The sequence below is a fragment of the Bombus bifarius genome, unplaced genomic scaffold, assembly GCF_011952205.1.
Source record: "Bombus bifarius isolate JDL3187 unplaced genomic scaffold, Bbif_JDL3187 scf7180000010271, whole genome shotgun sequence".
Classification (NCBI taxonomy): Eukaryota; Metazoa; Arthropoda; class Insecta; order Hymenoptera; family Apidae; genus Bombus; species Bombus bifarius.
In genome coordinates this window covers 5,366,451-5,390,061 of record NW_022885586.1, presented here as the reverse complement: position 1 = coordinate 5,390,061, position 23,611 = coordinate 5,366,451, and the positions used below count along the sequence as shown (strand labels likewise).

The following is a 23,611-nucleotide window of genomic DNA, read 5'->3' as shown; positions in this document are numbered from 1 at the left end:
CTGATAATTTTAAGTTCATAATTTCCTCCTTAACTTTGTTCCCGTTTTCATCGATCCTAAATAAACATGCAACTCTTTCTACAAACGTGGTCGAAAGAAAGCTTAACGATGGGTTAACGAACAGGTGCATGAAAGTTGAAAGGATTTTTTGAAGAAATATTCTATTATTTTCTCTTTTTTTCAACGCTTCATTTATTCAGAATGACAAATAAGACGTTAAATCGATCGTAAGATTCCACAAGATATATATAATTCTGGTGATCGTCCAAAAACGTGTAATGAGTGGCTAGCTTTTTTGAACGAGAAACCAAGTGTGTCACCATTGTGAAATCTTAGACGGAAGCAGGAAATGGGTGCAGATGGTGTATAGCGTACACATTACACACTAGATACATTGGTTACATAGTTCGGGTATTATTAATGCTTGGCATGTTAGCAATTTTTCATAAAAATAATCACCATGATATAAAAATAGATTAAACGAAAATATTTCTTTGAAATTTATGACGTATCGACTACACTTGGTTCTTTTATCTAATTGATTTTTTATTAATATTTATTTACATATGTATAACCTTACAGATGTATCGTACTGGTATTTTATTTATTAAAAATAAATATTTATTTATTAATGCTTTCTGCAATTGAAGATACTCAAACGTTCAAGTTTCGAGAATTCTTTAGATTGTGATTGATGCAATAAAAAAAAATTGAAATTCTCAGTAGTAACTGGCCTGTGATAAAAATTAACCCACGTATAACTGTAATTTAATAAAGCACATAGCGCACAAATAGAAAGTGTCCTTTCGATCAAACCAAATTGACCTCGTTCTGTCAGTGGTTCATTAATTGACAAATCGTGTCAAGAAATGTCAGAAGAAATGTACTGTACGGTTTTACGAAAAATCTACGCCAAAGAATACAATGTAACGGTAAGTAGTAAAATTCTACAGACCGTAAATTCTGAAGGGGTCAGCTCGGTTGTAAAAACGAAGGCCGAGCGTAAGAACGGTAGAATCGCGTCTCATGGTAAAACGAGGTTAAAGGTATCCAACTGCGGCAGTGTCGTATCGATTCTAGTCGAGCTGACATTGCCGTTCTGAAATCTCGAGATGTTGACAGCGTACACCGTGGATAATTTTACGAGCAACCTTTTTCTCTTTGTGTGTTTCAGGGTGAAAGGCCATCCGAGCAAATCAAGGCATGTCCAAGTATTGGCTGAACGTGGCCCTCCTCAGGGTTGTGCTGCCGCTTGTCTTGACAGGATGTGAGTGTCGACATTACACCGTTCTTTTATTAATTTCAAATATTTTATGATCACACCATCGAAAATAATTCGAGGAAATTTAAGGGAAACATGTAATTTCGAAAAAAGCATTGCAATATTTGTATCGGATCTTTAAAATACTGGAAATTAGCAAAATAAAAGTTTTATGAATGGAGTATATGAACTATTAAATATTGAAAAAATAAAGAATCATTTCGAGTAAATAAAATATTAAATATTCATATTCTCTTGAATGTTTGGAAATTGATTTGTACTTCTAAATGCAATATTTTATTGCACTTTGAATTGTTCATTTATGATATGATAATCTAATTATTTTAGTTACAGTACGTGTTGATAGAAAAATTGGCATAAACTGATATAAAGTGTTCTATTTTCATTCATAACGTTTCCGAAGATTTAACGCAATATTACGATAGGAAAATATTGTTAGAATTTTTACAGACATGTTAGAGAATTAATTTATCGTATGTAAAATATCGAATGATTCTTCTTCTTTTGTATCAAAAATTAGAAATGTAAAAAGAAGGTATATCGACTCTACATAAAAGAACAAGTTCTGTAGTGTACCCAAAATTTGAAAAATCCGTGAATTTTTATTTAACTAATTATATGAAGGAGAACGTCTCAATGACATCATCGAGTTAAAATAGCTGTGATTTGTAATCGACTAGTGACCTTAGGTTGTATCCGATCCTGGGCGAATGGATCGTGAGAAACTGAAAACACGGTATAAATTTCAATCTAGAAATAGACGAATAAGCGAATGAGAATCTAAGAAATTCATAATCCTTTCTCTCCTTTTTCGTAGTTTACTTTAATCCATGATCGATGACATATCTATTATTAAAATCGGTGCACAATAAAATTATTATTTCAATTAATGTTGCACAATTAATTATTCTTTCAATCATTTATTAGAAGTTTAATTTACTTTATTAGAAAATGTAATATAAATTTATTGACGGATACATCCGTTCGCATGTATGGAAGAGTTCGCATGTTGACCGTTCTATTACTGTGGCCAGCTTAATAGCATCATTAATTATCAGAATGTTATCAACATGCCACATTGCCACATATGCTAGATCGTTCCATGGTACGTAACAGTATGCCGTATATAATGTTGATGAATTCCAATTCTTTCTAAATAAATAAAAATATCCCTCGCATAACGCCAATTGATTCTTTATGATTGTCAATAATTTCGGGACAACAACAAATTACGCCGACTAAGAACGTTGAAATGAACGCTATAAGAATACGAATGACGCAACTTGTCGTTCTCACGTCCGATAAAATGAAAAACGAGTGTTTTCGACGATGGACGGAAATACAACTGGCGCTTATATACCGTATCATTTGAGAAAGCTCCTTAGAATGCCAGAGTGACATGGTCGGAACACGTTTTTAGTCTCGAGTTATAATTAGAAGGACAATTTCGTTCAATAACCACGTGAACCGTATTATCAATTTTCTTCAATCGAGGAAAAAGGATTCGCAAATAAACTTTCGTCATAGCAGAAAGCTTCATAGATGAAAGGCAATTCTAATGCACTTGAGTGAAACCTTTTTATCGTAAATATAATTTCAAGAGGCTACTTTGATCTTCTGGCCTCAATCAGGCGGCAAAAAAACAACTGAGAAATTACGACGCTGAGTGTAACGATGTTATCGCTAGAATTATCATCTTTCACAAGTTGGTTAGAATAATTAGTTGTCTGTGGTTTCTATTATTAACGATGTTCTGTTGAAAAAAAAAGAAAAAAACACATGCATGCTGCGATACTCTTGCACGCGGAAATAGGAACGTTGTATAATTCTGACAATTCTTCGTAATCGTTCGCTATTAATTTCTTATCTCTTATTTCAATCTTTTCGATCCTTAAGAAGAACACGGTAGTTTCGAATGAACGAATCGAAGATGCAAATCCTTAGAAATTATAGTACAACAATATTGAAATAGAGAGAATGGTGTATACTCGAGTTTACTTGGCAGCTGGTCAAACTTTTTGTTTGCGCATACGACGAAGAGAAAATAGTAAGCAGAATGTACTTTATGAATAGAAAGTGCTTTCATAAAGCCGGTACGTGAATTGGAGCAAATTGGAATGAGTTTCGAGGATTATCTCCCCGAGAAATTTTCTTCAAATAAACCGACCAGGTTTTCGAGAATCACAAGCTGCTTCTTTCAAGACGCTCACGAAGAAATTAATTGCTTTTCACGCTTCCTGACGAAGCGAATGTAATTAACGTTCCGACAGTACCAATCCAATCCGATTTAATTACCCGTACATATGTTTGCCCTCTTTTACGAACCATGATCCATGCATAATGAGTTTTGAAATATCATTTAGAGCGATGGCTATCTTATTCGTGCATGCAAATTGGTAGAATTCATCGTATGATACAGGGGGTGTAAAATGTCATTCGTAGAATTTCATCTTTGAAGTCCCCAGGTTGAAATTGACCTTTCTTTTACCCCATTTCATTTCTTCTCGTACCAACGAAATGAACTGCATTTCTACGCGTGACGAATATCAGTCGGAAAAATGTCGCGGTATGAGTGTATCGTACAATATCATTTACATTGTACTTTACAAGTATGTCACGGTTGTTCGTATCTTTCTAAATATAATTTAAAAATTTGGCATCTATGTACTGAATGTCATGGCAAAAACTTTACTCTAAACATTTTAATATATTTTTGCATATTATGTACAGTTGCGAGAGTATAATATACAAATAGGTATTTCTAAATTTAATCGAAATTAGTGTTTACTATGAAGGTTATACTATCTTTGTTGCATAGTTAATACCATACATTCTTTGAATATTTCATTCCACGGTATATTAATATTAAGTTGGGAATATAGTCACATGCTCGCCATCGAGTATATTGTATTTTTGCATTTTTTAATTTCTCATAAACGCACAAATATTCGTACTATGTATATTATTAAACTGATAATAAATAAAATATTAAAATAGAATAATATTATTAAAATTTGCAATTCTTGAATTAAACAGGTATAATATGGCGACCTGTAGGATTGTCTCTGGTTTACTTGGCTCTGATGCTATACTCGCCCCATGTGCCGGTACCAGACGCGAAAACAATGGCTGGCCACACAGGGCACTATTTAAAAACTTGCATCGGCCTGTCTTTTCTCACAACAGTCAGCCAACTCACTTTTCATATAGTTCTATTAGCTCTACCTGCTTATGGTCACTTCCTTCACAATTGTACGTAACTATGTCCAATAAAGAGAAGTTTGAACTATATCTATTCGGACTTGATTATAGTTTGGATTGAGAAAATCTTTTGTTAAACTATTTCTAGGCGAATCGATGGAAATGATCTTCAGGCACATAGGTTTTGTAAGACTAGATAGCGCTTCTGCCTGGGAGATCTTCTTCTGGTTGACGCCAGAATTAATCGTCTTACCCACTAGTATAGTGGTGTATCTCATATGTCGGTTTCTATCACGAAAGAACGTTACCGACGAGGAAGATGATGCATCGTTACATCGAAACGCCGAGGCTGCGAAGAAAAGCGCTGACAGCACCGCCAAGGTATTATTCGATGAAACAAACATATTTCTCAAATAAATCAACTTCATTCGATTTTATAACATAAAATTTGTCAATATTTCATGAATTATCAATGTACAAGGTAATCAATTAATATTAGATCAGCTAATTCGTAGTCTTACATTAAAAAATTTTCCAGAGAAATTTTATGGACACAAGTATGTACATCGGTGCATTTTAAGAAATTTCTCGTGACTTCTGCATTATATACCATTTTATATAGAGTACCAACAAAATTTTGGAATCACTTTTTGAATCACTTGCTAATTCTATTATTAATTCGAGATTAGAAGATTTTGTTACCAAAGAATTTTCTATGTTAGCACAATCCTAAACTACTTTTCCTTAATATTCTAAGGTATCCATAGAACATGTAGTAATCCCAAATTTTTGACCAGCACTTTTCATTTTCACGCCTTTGATACTAATTTTACACTTGGCTTGATAATTCCATCGCTGAATTATTAAAACGGAACCTCGAGCTAATGTCACTCTCCATGTTTAGATCATCAACTTCCTAGGACGAATCGGGACCTACGTAGTTCTAGCGTCATTGTGCATCACAGCAGCCCTGAAACCATCAGTTGAAGGTGGTTTCTATTTCCTTGTCTTCCTGGGAGCCGCAACTTGGTGGGCATGTAACAAAGAGCTCCGAAAGGGCTTTGCTATATTATGCAGGATTGTGATGGTCGTTGTGATCCTTCACATCCTGGCTTTGCTCAGCTACCAGAATCAAGTGCCTCAGGAGCTAATACCCGTAAATAGCACCTGGCAGCGTTATTTCGCATTGTCTCCAGTTTACCAAACGAATTGCACTGACCCAAGAGACGTGGAGTACACGACCGATGCCGATTGGTTAATTTATGGCTACTTCTTAAGGCTATTTTGGCTTTATTACGTTCTGGCGTTGCAGTCACAGTTCTTGAGCAAAAAGCCGGTGAGTTTATTTGTTAGTACATTCCTATTTCGCTAATGAAGAACACGTACAGTCAGTAATAAACACGAAAGAGATATTTGGAACATTAGAAATATAGTGGAATCTCGATTATCAGAACGCTGATTAATCTATCTACATGGATAATTGTCTGATAGGCGATTTGAGATACTATGGGCATGTCTTATTAATTTTTAGTAATTCAAAAAGTCAATATTTAACAGCTTCAAGATTAAATATATTTTAGGACGTCAGAAAATTTTCGTTATCGATTATTAATAATAATAGATAGCATTTTAATTGAGAAAAGATAGTATACGGTATGAATGGGCCAACGAAACGATCGATTATCGGAACACCGATTAATCAGAAGTTCAGTAGTACCTTGTGAGAGAGATTAGAAAAGAAAAATAGAAACTATATACAGACTGATTAATTTGGATAATCAAGATTGTACTGTACCATTAAACCAGATGTGAAATTTAACGGAGACTAATGAAAGCTTAAACGCGAAGATTATCAAGTAATTAAACGAAAGTAGCCTTTTATCGATTGAAATTGTAATTAACTGGGTCAAGGAAATCAACTAGAAGATCCAACTGAGAATATTGTTGAATACCATGTCTTGGATACTTGGGTATCCGAAAGTGATGGACATAAAATATAATTAAGAAATTAAGCATGAATCATGTTAATGATGCACGATGCGTGCAATGTGCCTGTTACTGACTCAATTAATTTTCATGCGGTTAAGGAGAACGATTAACCTCGATGTCGGCGAAATAACACGATCTAAGCTTCTACGACTCTATTTCCACTAATTCTTGATACTCACAAGTGTGTCTCTCTCTCTGTAACACACATGTCTTTCTTTGAAGAACGTTGCTTTTACTAACGAGGCGTTCCAGGCAAAGAAAGTGAAACGTTTGAGCGGAAAGCTGGAGAATCTGGACACTCCATTGTCCAGGCACGTTTCCATCAGGAGAAGAACTCCATCTCAGAGATGGCAATCAGCGCGACGAAAGGCTCGCGTAAGGATCTCATCCTGCATGAGTCGAATGTTCTTTTCTGCTTCGATTCTTGCCTGTTTTTAGATTTTTTAATCAAATTCGACTGTACAGTTCATCATCGATTTTATTTCATATTTTACTCACATTTTATTTACATTTTATTTACATACATATATGCCAGTCACACATGTACATATATATGTACTTGCCAGTGTAAGTATTATTTTGTTCTATCACTAACTTGTTATGACAAAAGAGAATGTTCGTATCATTATGAAATGTAGTATTCATGGAATGAAATTAATAATTTTCATTTCTTTTTCGTTTTTCCTCTCTTTGATTGACGAAGGTGATGAGAATCTTTCAAGTAGGCGGTATATAATTTTGTGTTAATGTATTTTTGTTGAATTGACTGCCCGTCTCCCTTCAAACGACTGCCGTGTTTTTATTTGCTGTCGCCTTCCAGATTTGCGGTTGTTCTTTAACGCTGAGCAAATTCCTTTTCCGTTTGGATGCCGCTATGTTTAGTTTGCCATTGTTTTAGAAGCCGATCATTAATTCGTCGTCCCTACCTGTCGACGAGCGCACACCCGTACGTATAATAATTAAGTTTGCACGTTTGATTATCATAGCAATTACTTTTGTTTACTTATATCATCACGATCACTCTTATTTTTCTGGTCAATTTGATTTCACATACTTGCGCACAATTTTTTATATTTTCCTTTTTTTGTTTTTATTCAAATAATCGACGCATTTTATGGATTCTTATTGTAGCTATTGTGGTGAAGGTAAATTTATTTCACTTATACGTAGCATGCATGTGTACGCTTGACAAACAAAATTTTACTCTACGAAACATATATTATACATTTATTAACATAGATTATTTAGTAAGTTAGAATAGAAATTAAAATTATACAAGAAATAGAGAGAACGCTGTGTAGGAACATTTAGGAGTTTTTGTAATATATAGAGAATAGTATTGTTAATTTTTACTGATAGTTGATGCGATTTGGATCCGGGAGAACGGGGCTACTGCAAGATTCGACCGGAAGTGTCATTGTCCAGGATGGTCATCAGGATGACAACATTCAGATGCAAAGTCTCAGTGAAGGTTTGTTTAAAGCATGATGTTTTTATGCATTTGTAGAAGATTCAGAGATATGTATATATATTATGATTTCAAATTGTGTTATATATATATTATACATTAATAATAAAATATAATGGATAAATATAAGAATATAAATTTGCATAAATATACGTTGTCTATTAATAATGTATAAAGATCAGAACACATTAATTAATTAAAAGCTTCTTAGCTACTCCAGACGAGCAATCCGGAATCATCGAACATATCATTATGGCTGTATATTCCATCTTCCAATTGATAATCAATTCATCCTATCTTGCTACGAATATCATAATGATGGTAAGACCCAATAAACCAACGAATTTGATCAAATTTCTTTTTCTAAAATTTCAATCATTTCATACGATTCTTTTAATCGTTAGACTTGGAGTATAATGTACCACAGTTGGACAACGTTTGCGCTGTTATTATGGGCCTTGATTCTCTGGATGGTGCCTAATAAACGCGCTTCCATGATGAAATGCTCGCCGTTTATCGTTACCTATGCAATGCTTTTGCTTCTCGTTCAATACATTTATAGCATGGATCTGACAGAAGAAGAGCTGCCAACGAAGATAAACGGGATAAGTGTGTCAGAGATTGGTTTCAGCAAATCTGAACAACTTAGCCGATGGCATTTAGTCGTCAAAGTAAAAATAATTTGTTCACTTACAAACTAACGTAAGATATATTTTACTATCCATAACATTTTTTACTTCTTTACAGTGTCTGTTCATATCTATGTTCTGGATAACTATGAGACAATATACCGCTGAAAGAACCAGACAAAGACGTTCTTCAGCGTTGAGAGACATGGTAGCGCCGTTACATGTCTCTGTGTCGACAGCTACCGCGGCGATGAATCACGAAGCGCCGGAAATCAAAAGCAAGTTCATGAAAGATGTTGGCATACTTTTGAAAAAATTATTAACCAAATTTTGGATCGCTGTAGTGGCTATTATGCTATTCATCTCTGGAATCACCGGCGAACGTATGACCGTCTTCAGGATCATTTATATGTCCCTGTTCTTAGTTTTAATCATCACTTTCCAGGTACTCAAACCTTTTCAGTGAAACTTTATTAATGAAATTTCTTGTACCTAAACTCAGTTCAATATAATTTTATTAATTAAATTTTTTGTAAAACCTTATCGATATAATTTCTTGACGTACTTCTTAATGATTTTTAAAAATATAATGATATTTTGATTCTTTTTATGTTATAGATATCATGGACAGTATGGAGGAAGATGATGTATACATTCTGGATTACAGTCATTGGTTACTCCGTAATCATGCTGATTCTCGTGTACACTTACCAATTTCATAATTTCCCGGAATATTGGAACTATCTCCATATTGATGAGGACTTGCAGAAGGACATTGGTCTAGAAATATATGAGACCAAGGATCTATTTGTTAGGTTACTGACGCCAACGTTCTTCGTAATTATCACTGTCCTCCAGATTCATTATTTCCATAAAGATTTCTTGGAAGTGACCGATATCGAGAAATTCGGGTTAGCATATAACTAATATAATATGTAGCACATGGTATAATAATATAAGTATAACAATTGGGAGAAATAAATAATTAAAAATTATAGAACTGAAGAGAGTCCTCGGGTCGAACGATCGAGTCTTGGCCATTCACCGATTTTAACCATGCCACCATCTTCACCGGGAGAAGTTTTCCTTGTTGAAGAAGAGAAAGAACATATATACTCCTTAAAACAGTTAAAAGGTATGATACCATGTATACTGATTTTGCGAATTTTCGAATCAAAATTAATCTAACAGATATATTTCATTTTCAGAAATGTCGAAACTGGAGCGGCTACAGTTATTTCATAAAGTAATACAGCAATTCTTAAATTTTTATAATTATTCTTGGCTCTTCCTTGAAATTCACATGCAAAAGATCATTTTCGTTTCTGTGATGATTTTCTGTGTCAACGATGTGAGTTTAAATGAATTAATTAAAGTAATTGAAGTAATTAAGAACTGGTGTTCAATTTGTCATTTACCTAAATAATAAATTTCAGGTCTGTGCTATTAATTTCGTATTCGTCTTGATACTAGTTATCATGATCAATTCTCGAAGAAATGTTCAAATATGTACTGCCAACACGATCGCCGCGATAATTGCCATTCTGATGGTCGTGAAGATGCTATATCAAATCCAGTATATCGATCACAATAACTGGAATATTAATTGCACGGTAAATATAAATATACAATCAATCAAAGAACTATTCGATCGCCTAAGTATTTCATACTCACCTAAAAAATAATTTTATTTTTATTCAGTGTGTAATAAAATAATAATTGATATCGATTAGAATTTTGATAATTGAATAATTAAAAAATTAATATCTTAGTCATCACATGTTTTTTTATTGATACGATTTTTCAAATAAATCTTCTCATTTGCCATTTGTAGAAATTTCCATCTGAAAATCAAACTCAGTATGGCAGCAATAACACGATGTATAATATCGCAGAGTGGTTTGGAATAAAAAAAGGAGAGCCAGGACACTTGGCAGAATTATTGAAGGGTTACATAGGAATCTTAGTGGTGACTACTCTCAGAAAAATCATCAGAATTCGACAGTGTTTCTATAGAAAAGCACATAGCGAACCTTTGGATACTCCTCAAGTTATGTTCCCTTCCATCACCAGAGAAGACGCTGACAAAGGAGTACCACAGTGCTTGAAATTCCTTTTCAATTATGGATTCTATAAGTTTGGCGTTGAATTCTGTTTGATAGGAATAGTGGCACTCATTGGAACCAGATTGGATTTCTATTCTGTCCTTTATAGCATTTGGCTTTTACTATTCTTCTCTCTGAGAAGAAAAGCAATATCCAGAATTTGGCCTTTCTTCAAGTTCTTTGGTATAATTTTACTACCTATTCAGTATTCTTTCGTCGTGGCTCCACCATCTTGGTTTTGTATAGGTTGTTAAATATTTATAATATTAATATTTGAAGTAATTCAAAAATAGAGAATAAATTGATTTTTCTTAACTTTCAGAGTATCCATGGAGTGAATCCAAAACTTTGAGGGGTTTGCAAGAGTGGATGTATTTACCTGATCCTGACTTTCCACCAAACGCTAGAAAATTAATGTGTAAGACTCATAATAGAATATTATGTATAAGTATTAAGATCCATATTTTTATCAGCACAAAGAAATAGAACCTAAGCAGAAATTTATTTCAGATATAAAATTAGTATAAAATATCAAACTTTGATCTTTTTTTATTTTAATTCAGGTGATTTTATTCTGCTAATGATGGTCGTCAGACAAAGTCTCGTCTTCCAAATCGAAGAAAGAAGCACAGCGACTAACAGAGAATTTCCAGCTGGTCATAATTATTCCGTCTACGAAAATATGGAGAAACCAAATTTCGTCAATCCTGTGAAAGATTACGTGTCACATATCCACTGTTGGTTAGACATAATTAAACGAGGCGTATTAATAAGTCTCATGTGGGTCACTTTGTCGATCATGTTCCTGGCTGGAACAGAAAGGACCAATCTCTTCTCGTTGGGTTATTTAATTGGCGCATTCGTGTTCCTCTGGCAAGGAAGTGACTTTTACTTGAGACCAGTGAAAACCATCTTGAAATGGTGGAATCTTCTAATCGGTTACAATGTGGTCGTCATATTTTCCAAGGCTTTGCTTCAGGGTGTAGGTTGCGTGCTGATAGAACAGGTAATTTGAAACATTTACCACTAAAATCACCGACCTGACGTGTAAAATATATAATACAAGAAGAATATGAAGCTTTTGTCTTCCTTATTAACATTAATCATAACTCTAACGAATAAAATATTGAATTTTAGCTGCAAGTGTTAGCATGTCCACTGATTCAGCTATTCGGTATAACTTGTCTAAGAAAATTCCGAAGTTCAGTGAGCGACATAGTTCTTGAAAAATTGGATTGCGAGGTGCCACAAGAAGATATCGGCATGGTCTGGGATGGTCTATGCTTTGGTTTCCTGTTACTCCAGAAACGACTGTTCAAGAGTTATTACTTCTTCCATATAGTAGATGAAACGAAAGCTATGAGCATCCTAGCGTCTAGAGGGGCGGAGTTATTAGAAGAACTGCACCAGAAGCGCATCGAAATTCAAGAAAACGTTGAGAAGAACGTGTTGCAGAAGTTGAAGTTTAAAATGGATAAAATCAAAGCTAACCAGAGAAAAATACAAGGACCTAGTTACAGGGAACCGCAGATACACGCAGTTGGTGAGAATTATTTCAACATTTGAAGTATAAAATGGTCAGGTTGACAGGACGAAACGACGTCGTCGATAAATAATTTTCCAATATCAGACTAACTTTCTGTTCCTCATCCTTACCTTTCTGTTCCTAAATCCTCAATGTTATACTTTCATGTACCTTTACCTGGTAACCTGAACCCATATCTCAACTCGGGGTTTCTTTGTTCCCTACTAACAGCAACCTGTAGTTCTTCCATCTTACCAATCCACATGTATTCTATAAAATTAACGAAAAGTAGCTAAAAACTAGACCACAATGTCTAGTTCTTTCATCCTTCCAACGTATGTCGTGTATTCCACAGTATTTAGTAGGAAGTAGCATAAATCTAAATCTCAACGTAGAATTCTACTACCTTACCGATCTATGCAGGTGCATATCATAATATTTAACAAGAAACAGTCTAAATCTAAACTTCAACGAAGGCTTCTTCTACTCTACCAACCTACGTGTACTCTACAGTAATTAAGAAATAATAGCTTAAACTTAAACCTCAACGTAGGTAAACTTAGAGACTATTCGCAGGCTAATGTCTCTATATTTGATTCTCTATATTTGATGCACGCGAAAAAGAAGGGGCAGCGCCTCTGGCAAGGTCTTCCAGCGTAAGCTCGTGCGGTCACACCCCTCCTCAGGGTTATCAGACACCGATCGACGAGGACGAGGATGAGCCAGCCCCGTTGACACCGCGAGCTGCGTCTCTCTTGCAGGCGCCTACACCAAATTCCGCTGTGATGACAGTGAGCCTCGAGGGTTACCTCGAACCGACCCGTATTTCCTTCGGTTCTCCACCGAGTAGCGAGTTAAATCCACGTGGTCCATCGCCCGACGAGACGTTTCCAGTGTTCTCGCCGCCGCCATACGACAGAGGACCACGGGATCGATCGTTGACCTCGTCGATCCGACATCGTCGACAGTCCAGCTTCATCGGACCACCATGGATGAATGGATTACAAACACCAAGACAGTCCATCGTCTCGAGCACATCTCGCTCCCCGCTATCTCATCACACATGTAACGACACAACGGGAACAAGATCACCGTCGTCGATCTGCTACGATGTCCTGTACATATGCTTCCGCGACAGCACCTCTAGATCATCTATGAAGCACTGATCTTTCTTTCGTTTCGTTACTATTGATGGTTCTAGAGGATTTTTAGGGTATCTTCCGGTTTGAGTCTTTTGATTTTTGTGCCGAGCATTGTCGTGTCGAAATGTAAAAATTAGAATGACCGAAGTTTTGTTGGTTCCTCAGTAGATCTTGTTTCGGTATTGGTTTTTTAAATGTGTAGATATTTGATTGATGTCGTCGTCGGGACATTTTCATTTCCGTTCCTTTTGTTGTTTTAAGAGAACTTTCTTTGGTCTTCGTTAGATGTCGTATTATATTTGGATCTGATTGAATGTACATAGTTGAACATACTATATTCGTATAACTAATATCGATGATTAGATCGTCTCGTATATGTTCCTTCGGCATCAACCCTGCTTTGACATTCGAACATCACGTTCTCCTCATTCATCACTTTCGTAATTAATTTTACCTCTCTTATAGGGAGAAGTATTAATTCAGATCCAAAAATCCATTTGATTTCTTGACAGATCGTTCTGCATCCTGTTGATCCTGCTGACCAAGGACTCCAGAACTCGAGCGTAATCGACATGTAATATACATGTATATTGTTGTAAGATAGATCTCTAGCCTGTGCCGACGACTTTCTCATCGTTTTCAGTTTTTTATCTATACCTTTTTGTGTCTTTTCTTTGTATTAGATACTCTCTATCCAGGAACACGGCCGTTGTACAGAGTTCGCGCCCCAAAGACCAACAGACAGGGTAAATGAAAATTATCTTTCATCTTTTTTTTTCTCTTTCCGCAGCTTATCTAGACTTTGTCCTACCAACTGACGTGTCCACATCCTGACTAACTATCCTTCTGCTTTTACAGAACCCCTCGCTGTACATATACGTAATTTGTTTCTGTGTATCACGAAATTCTAATATGTATAGCGAACCAAAGATGGTGGCGGGTGTCCTGTGTGATTGTACTAATACTTTTTCTAACTTTAATAGATGTTATACTGTTTTCTAAAATGTTAGTCTGAGCCTCATAGAGTAACATCGTCCGAAAGCACAACTCTTAAGTTAAGTGAAATATCGTGCATGGCTTTAGCACAGTATAGTGTAAGTGACAATGGTTGGTTCTTCTATCAGTGTTTAAGAAAAATTCGTTTTGTTTGATCAGCTGTCAGATCAGGCGATTACTACATGTTCGACGACCTGGACGACGACGACGTGACCGATCTGATCCCGGACACTGAATCCGAAAAACAAGAAGCGGAGAAACGTCACGAAGTTGAAAAACGCGGCAGAAGAATGACCATTTCCGAGGTATGTTAGCTGCTTCCTAAATTGCGAATGAAAATTTTGAACGATACGTTTTGGAGGGTTACGAATCTCTGGTTTGTCTGCTATGAACTTTCGATTTGAAGCAAAAGTTTGACTAATCGAAGAACGCTTGATCCACTGAGAAATTCCGCGAAACGACCCAGCATATTTTTATCATCGAAAAGGCCGATTCAGTTTTTAATTTCACATCATAGTTTTCAATTTGATTTCGTGCTTCAGTTAACTTTGTTAACCTAGTCATTGTTCGGTTAACTGAGTTAACTTTCAATCGAATTCACAGTTCGTTCCTCAACGAATCTATCAGATGGATCATGGGATCATGGCCAAAGGTTGACTTGATCTCCGTGTGTGCGTAAAGTCCTCGCATTATTCTATCGATCTACCACTGGCCCAAACCCCCTTTCAACCCTTTTGCAATGATCACCCCCACACCCATTTTTCACGAATGTTCTCTAATCCTTGGCCCGTCGAGGAGTCATCAGACAGCAGACAACAAGTACAACGCAAACAAAAGGCAATTGGTAACGCATGGAAAGAAATGATTCAAAAGTGTGGTCCCCTTGCAGCTGATGAACACGCTGATTAAGACAGACATTGAGATCGCGACACACGTCGCCATGTACGGAGGGACTGAAAAGGACGCGCTGAGACTACGTCGTCGGAGTGTGCCTTTAACAAGGAAGAAATCATCTATGTCGTATCTCAGTGCACGTTCCGAGACCGACACTGCAGTGGCCACCGATGTGAGACCCCCTTAAAAGGCTGCATGTCACTGCTACAGGCTCTCTTTTTCTCTTACCTGCCCACCATTTTTCCTCCTTCATTCTTATTGTTTATTTTTCTTTTGTTTCTCTTTTTGTCCTTTTCAAATTCTATATATACGCTCTCTTCAATCTTAACGTCATTTTAGCCTTTCTATCTAATTCTTCTCCTAGTTTTCTTTCTTTCATTCCTGTAATAATATCGTTATATAATTGTACTCTAATAAATTGTCGATTACCAGTGTCATCTTTGATATTATCTGCAAATAATTCTCAGCTTTCGTTGTATCTTTTATTATATTTTTATATCGTTTACTTCTGTCCGTCTTTCTCTTATCCTTTTGTTTCTCGTCATATTTATTCATTAATTTCTTTGTTACATCGGACTCAAACACGTTCGTATCACCTATTGAAGTGTGTTGGAAATTTATTAATAGCCAACTGTGCAAAACTCACACTTTTAACAATTTTTAACAAGTACATACACTAGACAGAATCACACATAGCCACACACAGCAAACCACGAATGATAGTGGTACTAATGAATTTTACAACATTTATACATATATTCGCTAGTTATTACAGTGCTTCGACGTTAATTCTTCCTTTCTTTTCGCATCTTACAGCTTTGTAATAAAAGAAAAAATGAAACACATGTGACGGAAGCGGTGACGTTCCACTCACGTCGATTCACCTTTTTTTTTTTCTTTTGTTTTTTATGTCATTCCTTTTAAATGTTGTAGTCGCAGGAGGCTCCTCGTCGTTGGTACATATCTGCCGCTCGATACTTAGCTTAATTTGTTTTCATTATGTTTACAGCGTAGCACCGTAATCTCACGCTTTTAATACCATAACAATAATTTTTGATATCGATTAATTGCATACGCAGAATTTGATTCAGACAAAACGCCACCAACGACCCATTAAATTTTTTTTATCTAGAATAGTCCATTAATTAATTTAATAAAAATTATTTATTATAATTTCAAACGGTTTACTTAAAGCTCATCATAATACCATAAATATCTCAATTTCATTAAACTTCACGACATTGTAGAATTTACATGGAAAAATAAATAATGACAAACCTCCGTTTTATAAATATCGTATGAAAAAAAAACGGAATTGGGAAATGTAATTTGACTAAAAGAATTGCAAATGAAATGTTAATACAACGTTGACCCTTAGAGGGTCAAACACAGTTACTAAATAACTACCGCTGTCGATAAACTTATGGTGTAATTGTCTTCAAATTCCACGTACCAGAAACTGCCAGAAATAATAAACCAAACTAATAACACAAACGATAATTTGTTATTTAAATTAGGCCGCTGACAAAACAAGTCTCGCGTCGGCGGATACGGAAACCGGTGAAAAAGATGCGGCCGCGGCAGAACGTGATAAAACACCAGTGCCAACAGACGACGAATATGGAGAAGATAAACCAGATGAAAAGGAGGAGACACAGGAGGATGAGCAAAAAGTATCAATTGCTACGTACTTCAAATTCATTATAGTGATGATTAATAGCACCCTGACGTCGATGACCAAATACTTGAACAGATTTTCGCGTGACTATAGATACATTCGCAAGGTTTTAACGAAAGAAAAGAAAGTATTAAAGGTACGTGATGGAACGAGTAAAAAATTTGCAACAGAAATTGGATCGATAATGTTGGAGATTCTTTTTCTTGGCATCGTTTAATTTATAGACAAAACCAGATTTCCGGATGGGAATGCGATTAGGAATCACTCAAATATGGCAGCCAATTCCTCTGATGAAACAAGGGTAAGATTTTCATCATAGATAACTATTGTAACTGATTGTAACTAAAAAAACATTCTTACCTCTTTGGCTTCCTACATTATCTGCTCGTAAACGCTTAACTGTACAGATACAGTATCGTAGAATAACCAGAACCGCGATTTCGAAGAGATTGAGAATGTCTTTAAAGATTTAGTTCGTTTTAGGTAGTAAATCCTTTGGTGGTATCCCACGTCGACACTTTAGAGCTTTAGTAGTATTGTGCTTGTCCCAAGTACTTGCTTCTCCTTCTTAGAATTATTCAAAGTCCTTTCGAAAAGAAGTAGTCTATATTTACCCTTGCTATTAGGCCAGTCCTTATAGTAGAAGCTAGAGTAGTAAATGTGCTCGCTCTGACAGATCGACTAATGGAAATGCCGAGGAATCTTACGATGCTGGCGAGGGACCTACCCAACCACGACCGCAGGAAGAAAGGTAAGATTCTGTAGAAAATGCTTATTTTTCGTAGACGTTGTCTAAAGTATATCTTCATTAAATAAAATACAATTCAATTTAATTCAATTAGATTAAATTAAATATTTTGTATTTCCCTTGGAAATAGAGGTCTCTGGCAGTTTAAATCAAATTAAATTGAAATTCCCGAATCTCCTATCCGCATTTATGTTAATGTAAAGAAATAATTTGAAGTAAACGTAGACAGAGAGGAGTGTTATTTTTGCTAGGAAAAGCAGCTCGTTGATGGTCCCTCATATCCGAATTTTGGCACCGAGTTTGGAGCGAGGATTGGACATATCCTCCTCCAGGTATCGAGACTACTTTGTAAAATCGATAAATGTTCTTTCACTTCGTTGTTAAACGCACCTTCTGCACGTTGATCTTTGCAAGCAGCATGTACATTATAATTTTTTCTGGTCCCTTTAAACATTATTCTGTAGACATGAATATCGTAATTGTATAAATATTTACATTTACAGAAAAAGATGTACCTATCAACTTTCGTTCAGTTCTATTTTACAGGTGTTCGAGCTTTCGGTGTGCTTTTCGTATCAATGTTTTGCAGAAGAAAAAAAACTTCCTTCTGCGTATTTATGTTAGATCATATGGTGGAATTTCTTAATGCTATTAATGAAAACTGTTATTTATACAGCTCACTATTCTCCGAAATCTCACCTGTCCAACACGATGACGAAGGTGGTGCACTGTCTGAAGTCGATCAACCACCGATAATCCAATTATTGGCATCTATTTGGTTTGGAATTCTGGCACATTCGTGTCTACTTTGTTACTTCATGGTGTTCCTTCATCAGATTAAAAATGCATCCGTCCTTTCCACGCCTTTGCCTCTCATGGTATTCTGCTGGGGTTCGTTAACCATTCCACGACCCTCGAAAACATTTTGGATAACGTTGATCGCGTACACCGAGGTAAAATATAAAATTCTTCGAACAGATTAATAATTTTTTTAGAAAAAACAAAAAGTTTCTTAGCTGATTAAAGGTAAATTTTTTTAGGCAATTGTGATAGTAAAATGCATTTTCCAATTAGAAGTATTGCCCTGGAATCGAGATGCTGCACCGAATAATCCTCTATTTACTCCTAGAATTATGGGGGTTGAACGCAAACATAATTATGCTTTGTGGGATCTATTGTTGCTTCTCATGGTGTTCTTTCATAGGTAAATCGAAGCATAAATTTCATAAGAATATTTTTTCATCGTAAAAATTAAACAAAAATCCTATTTTTAGATTTATGCTGAAATCATTGGGGCAATGGACGTCCCCATCCCTAAAACCAAGAAAAATTATTCCTTCCACTTTAACTGTAGTTCCGGCCAAGCCTCCACCGCCAGAAAATAGAGGTCAAGGAGAATCTGTATCGCTACAAGAAGAAGAAGGGTATGTCAATTTCTTAATTTTCATTGATTTATATACGTTTCTAATATTATTGTATAATGTATAATTAATATACAGGGTGGTTGGTAACTGGTGATACAAGCGGAAAGGGGGTGATTCTACGCGAAAAAAGAAGTCGAAAATATAGAATAAAAATTTTTCGTTTGAGGCTTTGTTTTCGAGAAAATCGACTTTGAATTTTCGCTCGGTACGCGTGCACTTTATCGCGTCTCGTTATAACGGATCTCACTGTAGATCGTTGTCTCGACGGAAAAATTAAAAAAAAATTTTTATTCTATATTTTCGACTTCTTTTTTCGCGTAGAATCACCCCCTTTCCGCTTGTACCACCAGTTACCAACCACCCTGTATAATTGCTAATATTAATATTCTACTATTTACAGCAGTAGTACCGTAAGAACACCTAAAGGAGCAACTTTGAATCTTCGCGCAGCAGGGGAGGGTGAAAATGCGCAAACCACAAATGAATATGAAAAATTAGTGGCCGTTCAAGGAGAAGAAATCAGTCCCACGAACGAAGAGTTCAATAAAGCCATGAATATGACGTAAGCCTATATATGTAGCTATTTTAATACGATGTTATATGAGGTAGTCTCTTAAAATTGATTTAAACACAATGATTTGTTTCCAGCGTAAATAAATACAAAGAACCAATGAAAGATTTCTTCCAAAAAATTCTTAGTCCAGTTAGCAAAGAAAAGACGAACGTATATGCATATATGTTCCTGTGTGATTTCTTTAATTTCTTGCTACTCATTTTTGGATTTTCTGCATTTGGGGTAAGCATCCCTATATTTTCTAACAAGTAATGTCATGTACCTTCAAGATAATTTCTAACAATAATTTTTGTCAATTTTTAGACACAACAAGGTGACGGTGGTGTTACAGCCTATTTACAAGAAAATCGAGTTCCGATGCCGTTCCTACTGATGTTACTGCTACAGTTTGCATTGATAGTTATCGATAGAGCCTTGTTCTTAAAAAAATCAATCGTAGGCAAACTAATTTTCCATTACTTTCTTATATTTGGCGTTCACATTTGGATGTTTTTCATATTGCCAAGCGTTACCGAACGGTACGATGGATTTTTTCATCATAGAGAAGTTTCAATTCGAATATTTAACGTCTTCTTAATTTAAATTGTCAAATATAATCACAGACAATTCAATGAGAGGCTTCCACCGCAAATTTGGTACATGGTCAAGTGCTTCTACCTCTTGTTAGCGGCTTATCAATTAAGACAAGGCTATCCGACACGAATACTTGGCAACTTCCTTTGCAAGAAATACAGCATTGTCAACTATGTCTTATTCAAAGTGTTAGAATATATTCTATCTATCGAAATTAAAACTAATATAATAATTTAAAATGTTAATATTATTAATAACTAATGTGAAAATTTTCCACAGATTCATGTTAGTCCCATTCTTATTCGAATTAAGGGCAGTAATGGACTGGATCTGGACGGACACTTCCATGACGATAATGGATTGGTTCAAAATGGAAGATATTTTCGCCAATATTTATCAAATCAAGGTATATCGCTCTACATATTTTACATACATTTGTATATAAATTACAAATAAATATATGTGTGAATTGTAGTGTATGCGAGGCGTAGAAACGGATTTCCCTCAGCCACGAGGTGTAAAGAAGCAACAAATGAGCAAGTACTTAGTCGGTGGTGGTGCTCTCTTCTTCATGATTGGATTAATATGGTTCCCCTTGCTCTTATTCGCACTTGGTGGCACAGTTGGTGTCTCTAATCTACCCTACGATGTTTCAATGAAAATTAGAATTGGTCCTTATGAACCAATTTACTCTATGTCAGCGCAAAGTAGCTCTATCATCGAATACGATGAAACTGATTTCACGAGATTTTCGAATTTGTACGCGAGAGATAGACCTGCGGTCACTTTCCTGGAGAACTATATACATTCTGATGTCGCTGCCGTGAGATTGAGTGGGTTCTCTCGAAAATTATGGAGTATATCTCCGCCAGACTTAGATAGGTACGATTAAAGTTATTTTAATCCTACTACGTTCCTGCATTCGTATCAACTCCAATTTTTATATTACTAAAAAATTTTCTGAGTTTGAAAAGGATATAAAAGAATCACTTTTTATATACTTGTTGACATCTGTAACTTTATATAATTATTTTATGACAGACTGATAACAGAACTAGAAGATAATAGCACAACCGTGGTCATACACGTAGAGTGGACAGTTTCTCGAAAAACGGACGCGAAAGATGCCAGTGGGATAACGACACAAGTGAGAGATATAAAATTGCCACCGTATGAAAACAATGAATTTAATCCTGTGAGAAGAACATTAGCTAATATGCTCTCTAGCAATGATTCAACCGTGCATAATGGTACTATCACGTTGCAATATGCGTTTCCCAAGTTTTTGAAAGTGACTGGTCGAACCACTGACGTCGTTCCACAATTAATGCGAATGCGTAAGTGTCATATGACAGAGAAAGATATCTATGAAATGAAGATAGAACGTAATGTCATTGAACTTATGTGTGAAATTAATCTCCATAATCTGCAGCGAAATGGCTTGATGACAATGTAGAGGAAGAGGATGAGAATCATCTGTACAGGGATGTTAGTCTTCATTTATCTACCGACGCAGATTGTTGCGCTCGTCAGAAATGGTGGATCGTTAAAGAAGTTTGCAATGATACTTTATACGATCAGCTATTAAAGAGAGTGCCCTTAAATGACTGCAAGTACATCATGATGTTCTTGTTCAATGATAAAACGTTCCCCGAGGGGTTGAGTTTTATCAGTGGATTTGGGTACGTTTTTGAAATTATCTAATGCTATCATTATGCTAGGTCTACACTGTTATTCGTGAGATCCAGTATGGATACAATACTAATTCTCTTCACGAACAGTTTTCGTCAGTGTGAATTTTCTTTTTTTTTATTTATAAGAATTTATTTTTTCTCGTATATGTCTACAGAATCTTAGGTTTGTACACTACCGCGGTGATAGTCATAAGTCAAATGATGAGGAAAATAGTCAGTGACATGGCGCCAAAGATTATGTTCGATGACTTACCCTACGTCGATAGAATACTAAGATTATGCTTAGATATTTATTTGGTCCGTGAAAGTGGAGAATTGTGTCTCGAGGAAGACTTGTTCGCCAAATTAATATTCCTCTACAGATCACCGGAGACGTTGATCAGGTTGCTGTTGCATTACATCACCATCATAAGTATCATATTAGATTTAAAGAATCTAGCGTGACAACTAAATCGCATTTTTTCAGATGGACAAGGCCACCCGAAGAAGGGGAGAGAACTGACAATGAAGATCAAGATGATGTAGATGAGGATGTTGTGGCGCCAAGAGGGGAATCTCGAGATGTTTCTCGCAGAGAATAAATTTTATCGAACGTTTCTGAGGATAAACTCCAAACCTAAACAATATTAGTGAGAATATTGTGAAATTGTCAAAACGGCTAGAATTAATGATAAAACTAGACTAGAGTTAACTTTTGTTGGATCAAAGACTTTAAGATTTTATTAATTATGCGAAACGGAATTTGTTAAAGAAAGGATTTTTTCGAAATATATTACCGGTAATCTTGTGTAATGAAGACAATAGTTGGCGCACTTATCAAGACGTGACATAAAGAATGCGAATGGTTAAAAAAATTAAAAAAACTCAGGAATTTAGTACAATTATGTTTGTTGTTAGGAAACTGATTAACGAAGAGATCGTTCCTATAAAGATGTACATATATCTACGGAAATAACGCAAAGCGAAAAAGAAAATGATATTAATCATAATAGGGAAAGTTAACGAGAAGACCTGAGAAATTTAAAGAAGTCCGAGGATACATTATGCAGTAGAATTATTTATTTCCGAATCGTGTTTTTAAGTAAGGTTATACTAATTTTTATTTAAATATTTATCGATAAAGAACTCGCTTGATCATAATCAAAGGTATGAAGGATATTGTGATCGTGAGATGTTGTCAGTAACATGATTTTGAGATAAGTGCTTTATAGAATTAAGCGTCTAAAGATAAATTTGTTGTACCATATACGATACATATGCTTTTATCTCTAATTTATTAGAATTTATGCATAAACCGAAGTAGCCGCATTTAAAATTGCATTTTCATAGGTAAGAATGTAAACCCCTTCTTAAAAAATTAATATCTTCAAAACTGCCGATAGCAAGATCTTTCGTTCCTTTTTATACGTTTTTCTAATCGTCGATTCATTCAGATATTACTGAATAAAATTATCTGGTGATTTTGCCAAAACCTCGAACGCGTTTTATACATTACACATATTTAACCGAAGATCTTGACTCCATAATAATTATCATTGCTTGTAAATATGCATTGTACAACATGCATCCTTATTGAAACATTGTATCATGTCGCCTTAATATGCCTTTTAAAAGAATCTTCGAATATATGTAAATTGTTTCAAACGAATATGCTATGATTTTATTTCTTGAATTTCTACTCTAAAAATT

At 35.4% G+C, this 23,611-nt stretch overlaps 1 protein-coding gene across 12 annotated transcripts in view; it reads left to right on the top strand.

Annotated features, from left to right (window-relative positions):
• LOC117216586 (piezo-type mechanosensitive ion channel component) overlaps nucleotides 1-23,570 on the top strand; it is a 28,772-nt gene extending 5,202 nt beyond the window's left edge. Inside the window, exons 2-38 of one of the 12 annotated variants that reach the window (XM_033463392.1) lie at nucleotides 1,175-1,267; nucleotides 4,319-4,534; nucleotides 4,632-4,864; nucleotides 5,388-5,819; nucleotides 6,695-6,847; nucleotides 7,832-7,943; nucleotides 8,152-8,261; nucleotides 8,345-8,611; nucleotides 8,688-9,014; nucleotides 9,188-9,480; nucleotides 9,568-9,704; nucleotides 9,778-9,920; nucleotides 10,006-10,182; nucleotides 10,404-10,920; nucleotides 10,997-11,092; nucleotides 11,238-11,680; nucleotides 11,812-12,217; nucleotides 14,025-14,087; nucleotides 14,497-14,642; nucleotides 15,227-15,403; nucleotides 16,749-17,045; nucleotides 17,134-17,210; nucleotides 17,586-17,660; nucleotides 17,909-17,989; nucleotides 18,334-18,610; nucleotides 18,698-18,861; nucleotides 18,932-19,081; nucleotides 19,482-19,643; nucleotides 19,730-19,877; nucleotides 19,959-20,173; nucleotides 20,258-20,416; nucleotides 20,508-20,634; nucleotides 20,704-21,110; nucleotides 21,270-21,565; nucleotides 21,661-21,910; nucleotides 22,078-22,305; nucleotides 22,389-23,570. In XM_033463392.1, the coding sequence (XP_033319283.1) occupies nucleotides 1,204-1,267; nucleotides 4,319-4,534; nucleotides 4,632-4,864; nucleotides 5,388-5,819; nucleotides 6,695-6,847; nucleotides 7,832-7,943; nucleotides 8,152-8,261; nucleotides 8,345-8,611; nucleotides 8,688-9,014; nucleotides 9,188-9,480; nucleotides 9,568-9,704; nucleotides 9,778-9,920; nucleotides 10,006-10,182; nucleotides 10,404-10,920; nucleotides 10,997-11,092; nucleotides 11,238-11,680; nucleotides 11,812-12,217; nucleotides 14,025-14,087; nucleotides 14,497-14,642; nucleotides 15,227-15,403; nucleotides 16,749-17,045; nucleotides 17,134-17,210; nucleotides 17,586-17,660; nucleotides 17,909-17,989; nucleotides 18,334-18,610; nucleotides 18,698-18,861; nucleotides 18,932-19,081; nucleotides 19,482-19,643; nucleotides 19,730-19,877; nucleotides 19,959-20,173; nucleotides 20,258-20,416; nucleotides 20,508-20,634; nucleotides 20,704-21,110; nucleotides 21,270-21,565; nucleotides 21,661-21,910; nucleotides 22,078-22,305; nucleotides 22,389-22,503 (7,740 nt within the window). In that variant the 5' untranslated portion in view covers nucleotides 1,175-1,203 and the 3' untranslated portion in view covers nucleotides 22,504-23,570. Of the gene's footprint in view, nucleotides 1-1,174; nucleotides 1,268-4,318; nucleotides 4,535-4,631; nucleotides 4,865-5,387; nucleotides 5,820-6,694; nucleotides 6,848-7,370; nucleotides 7,419-7,831; nucleotides 7,944-8,151; nucleotides 8,262-8,344; nucleotides 8,612-8,687; nucleotides 9,015-9,187; nucleotides 9,481-9,567; nucleotides 9,705-9,777; nucleotides 9,921-10,005; nucleotides 10,183-10,403; nucleotides 10,921-10,996; nucleotides 11,093-11,237; nucleotides 11,681-11,811; nucleotides 12,218-14,024; nucleotides 14,088-14,496; nucleotides 14,643-15,226; nucleotides 15,404-16,748; nucleotides 17,046-17,133; nucleotides 17,211-17,585; nucleotides 17,661-17,908; nucleotides 17,990-18,333; nucleotides 18,611-18,697; nucleotides 18,862-18,931; nucleotides 19,082-19,481; nucleotides 19,644-19,729; nucleotides 19,878-19,958; nucleotides 20,174-20,257; nucleotides 20,417-20,507; nucleotides 20,635-20,703; nucleotides 21,111-21,269; nucleotides 21,566-21,660; nucleotides 21,911-22,077; nucleotides 22,306-22,388 lie in introns of all 12 variants that reach the window. The other 11 variants (XM_033463399.1, XM_033463398.1, XM_033463395.1 and 8 more) reach the window with 11 other exon arrangements.
• The last annotated feature ends 41 nt before the right edge of the window (nucleotides 23,571-23,611 follow it).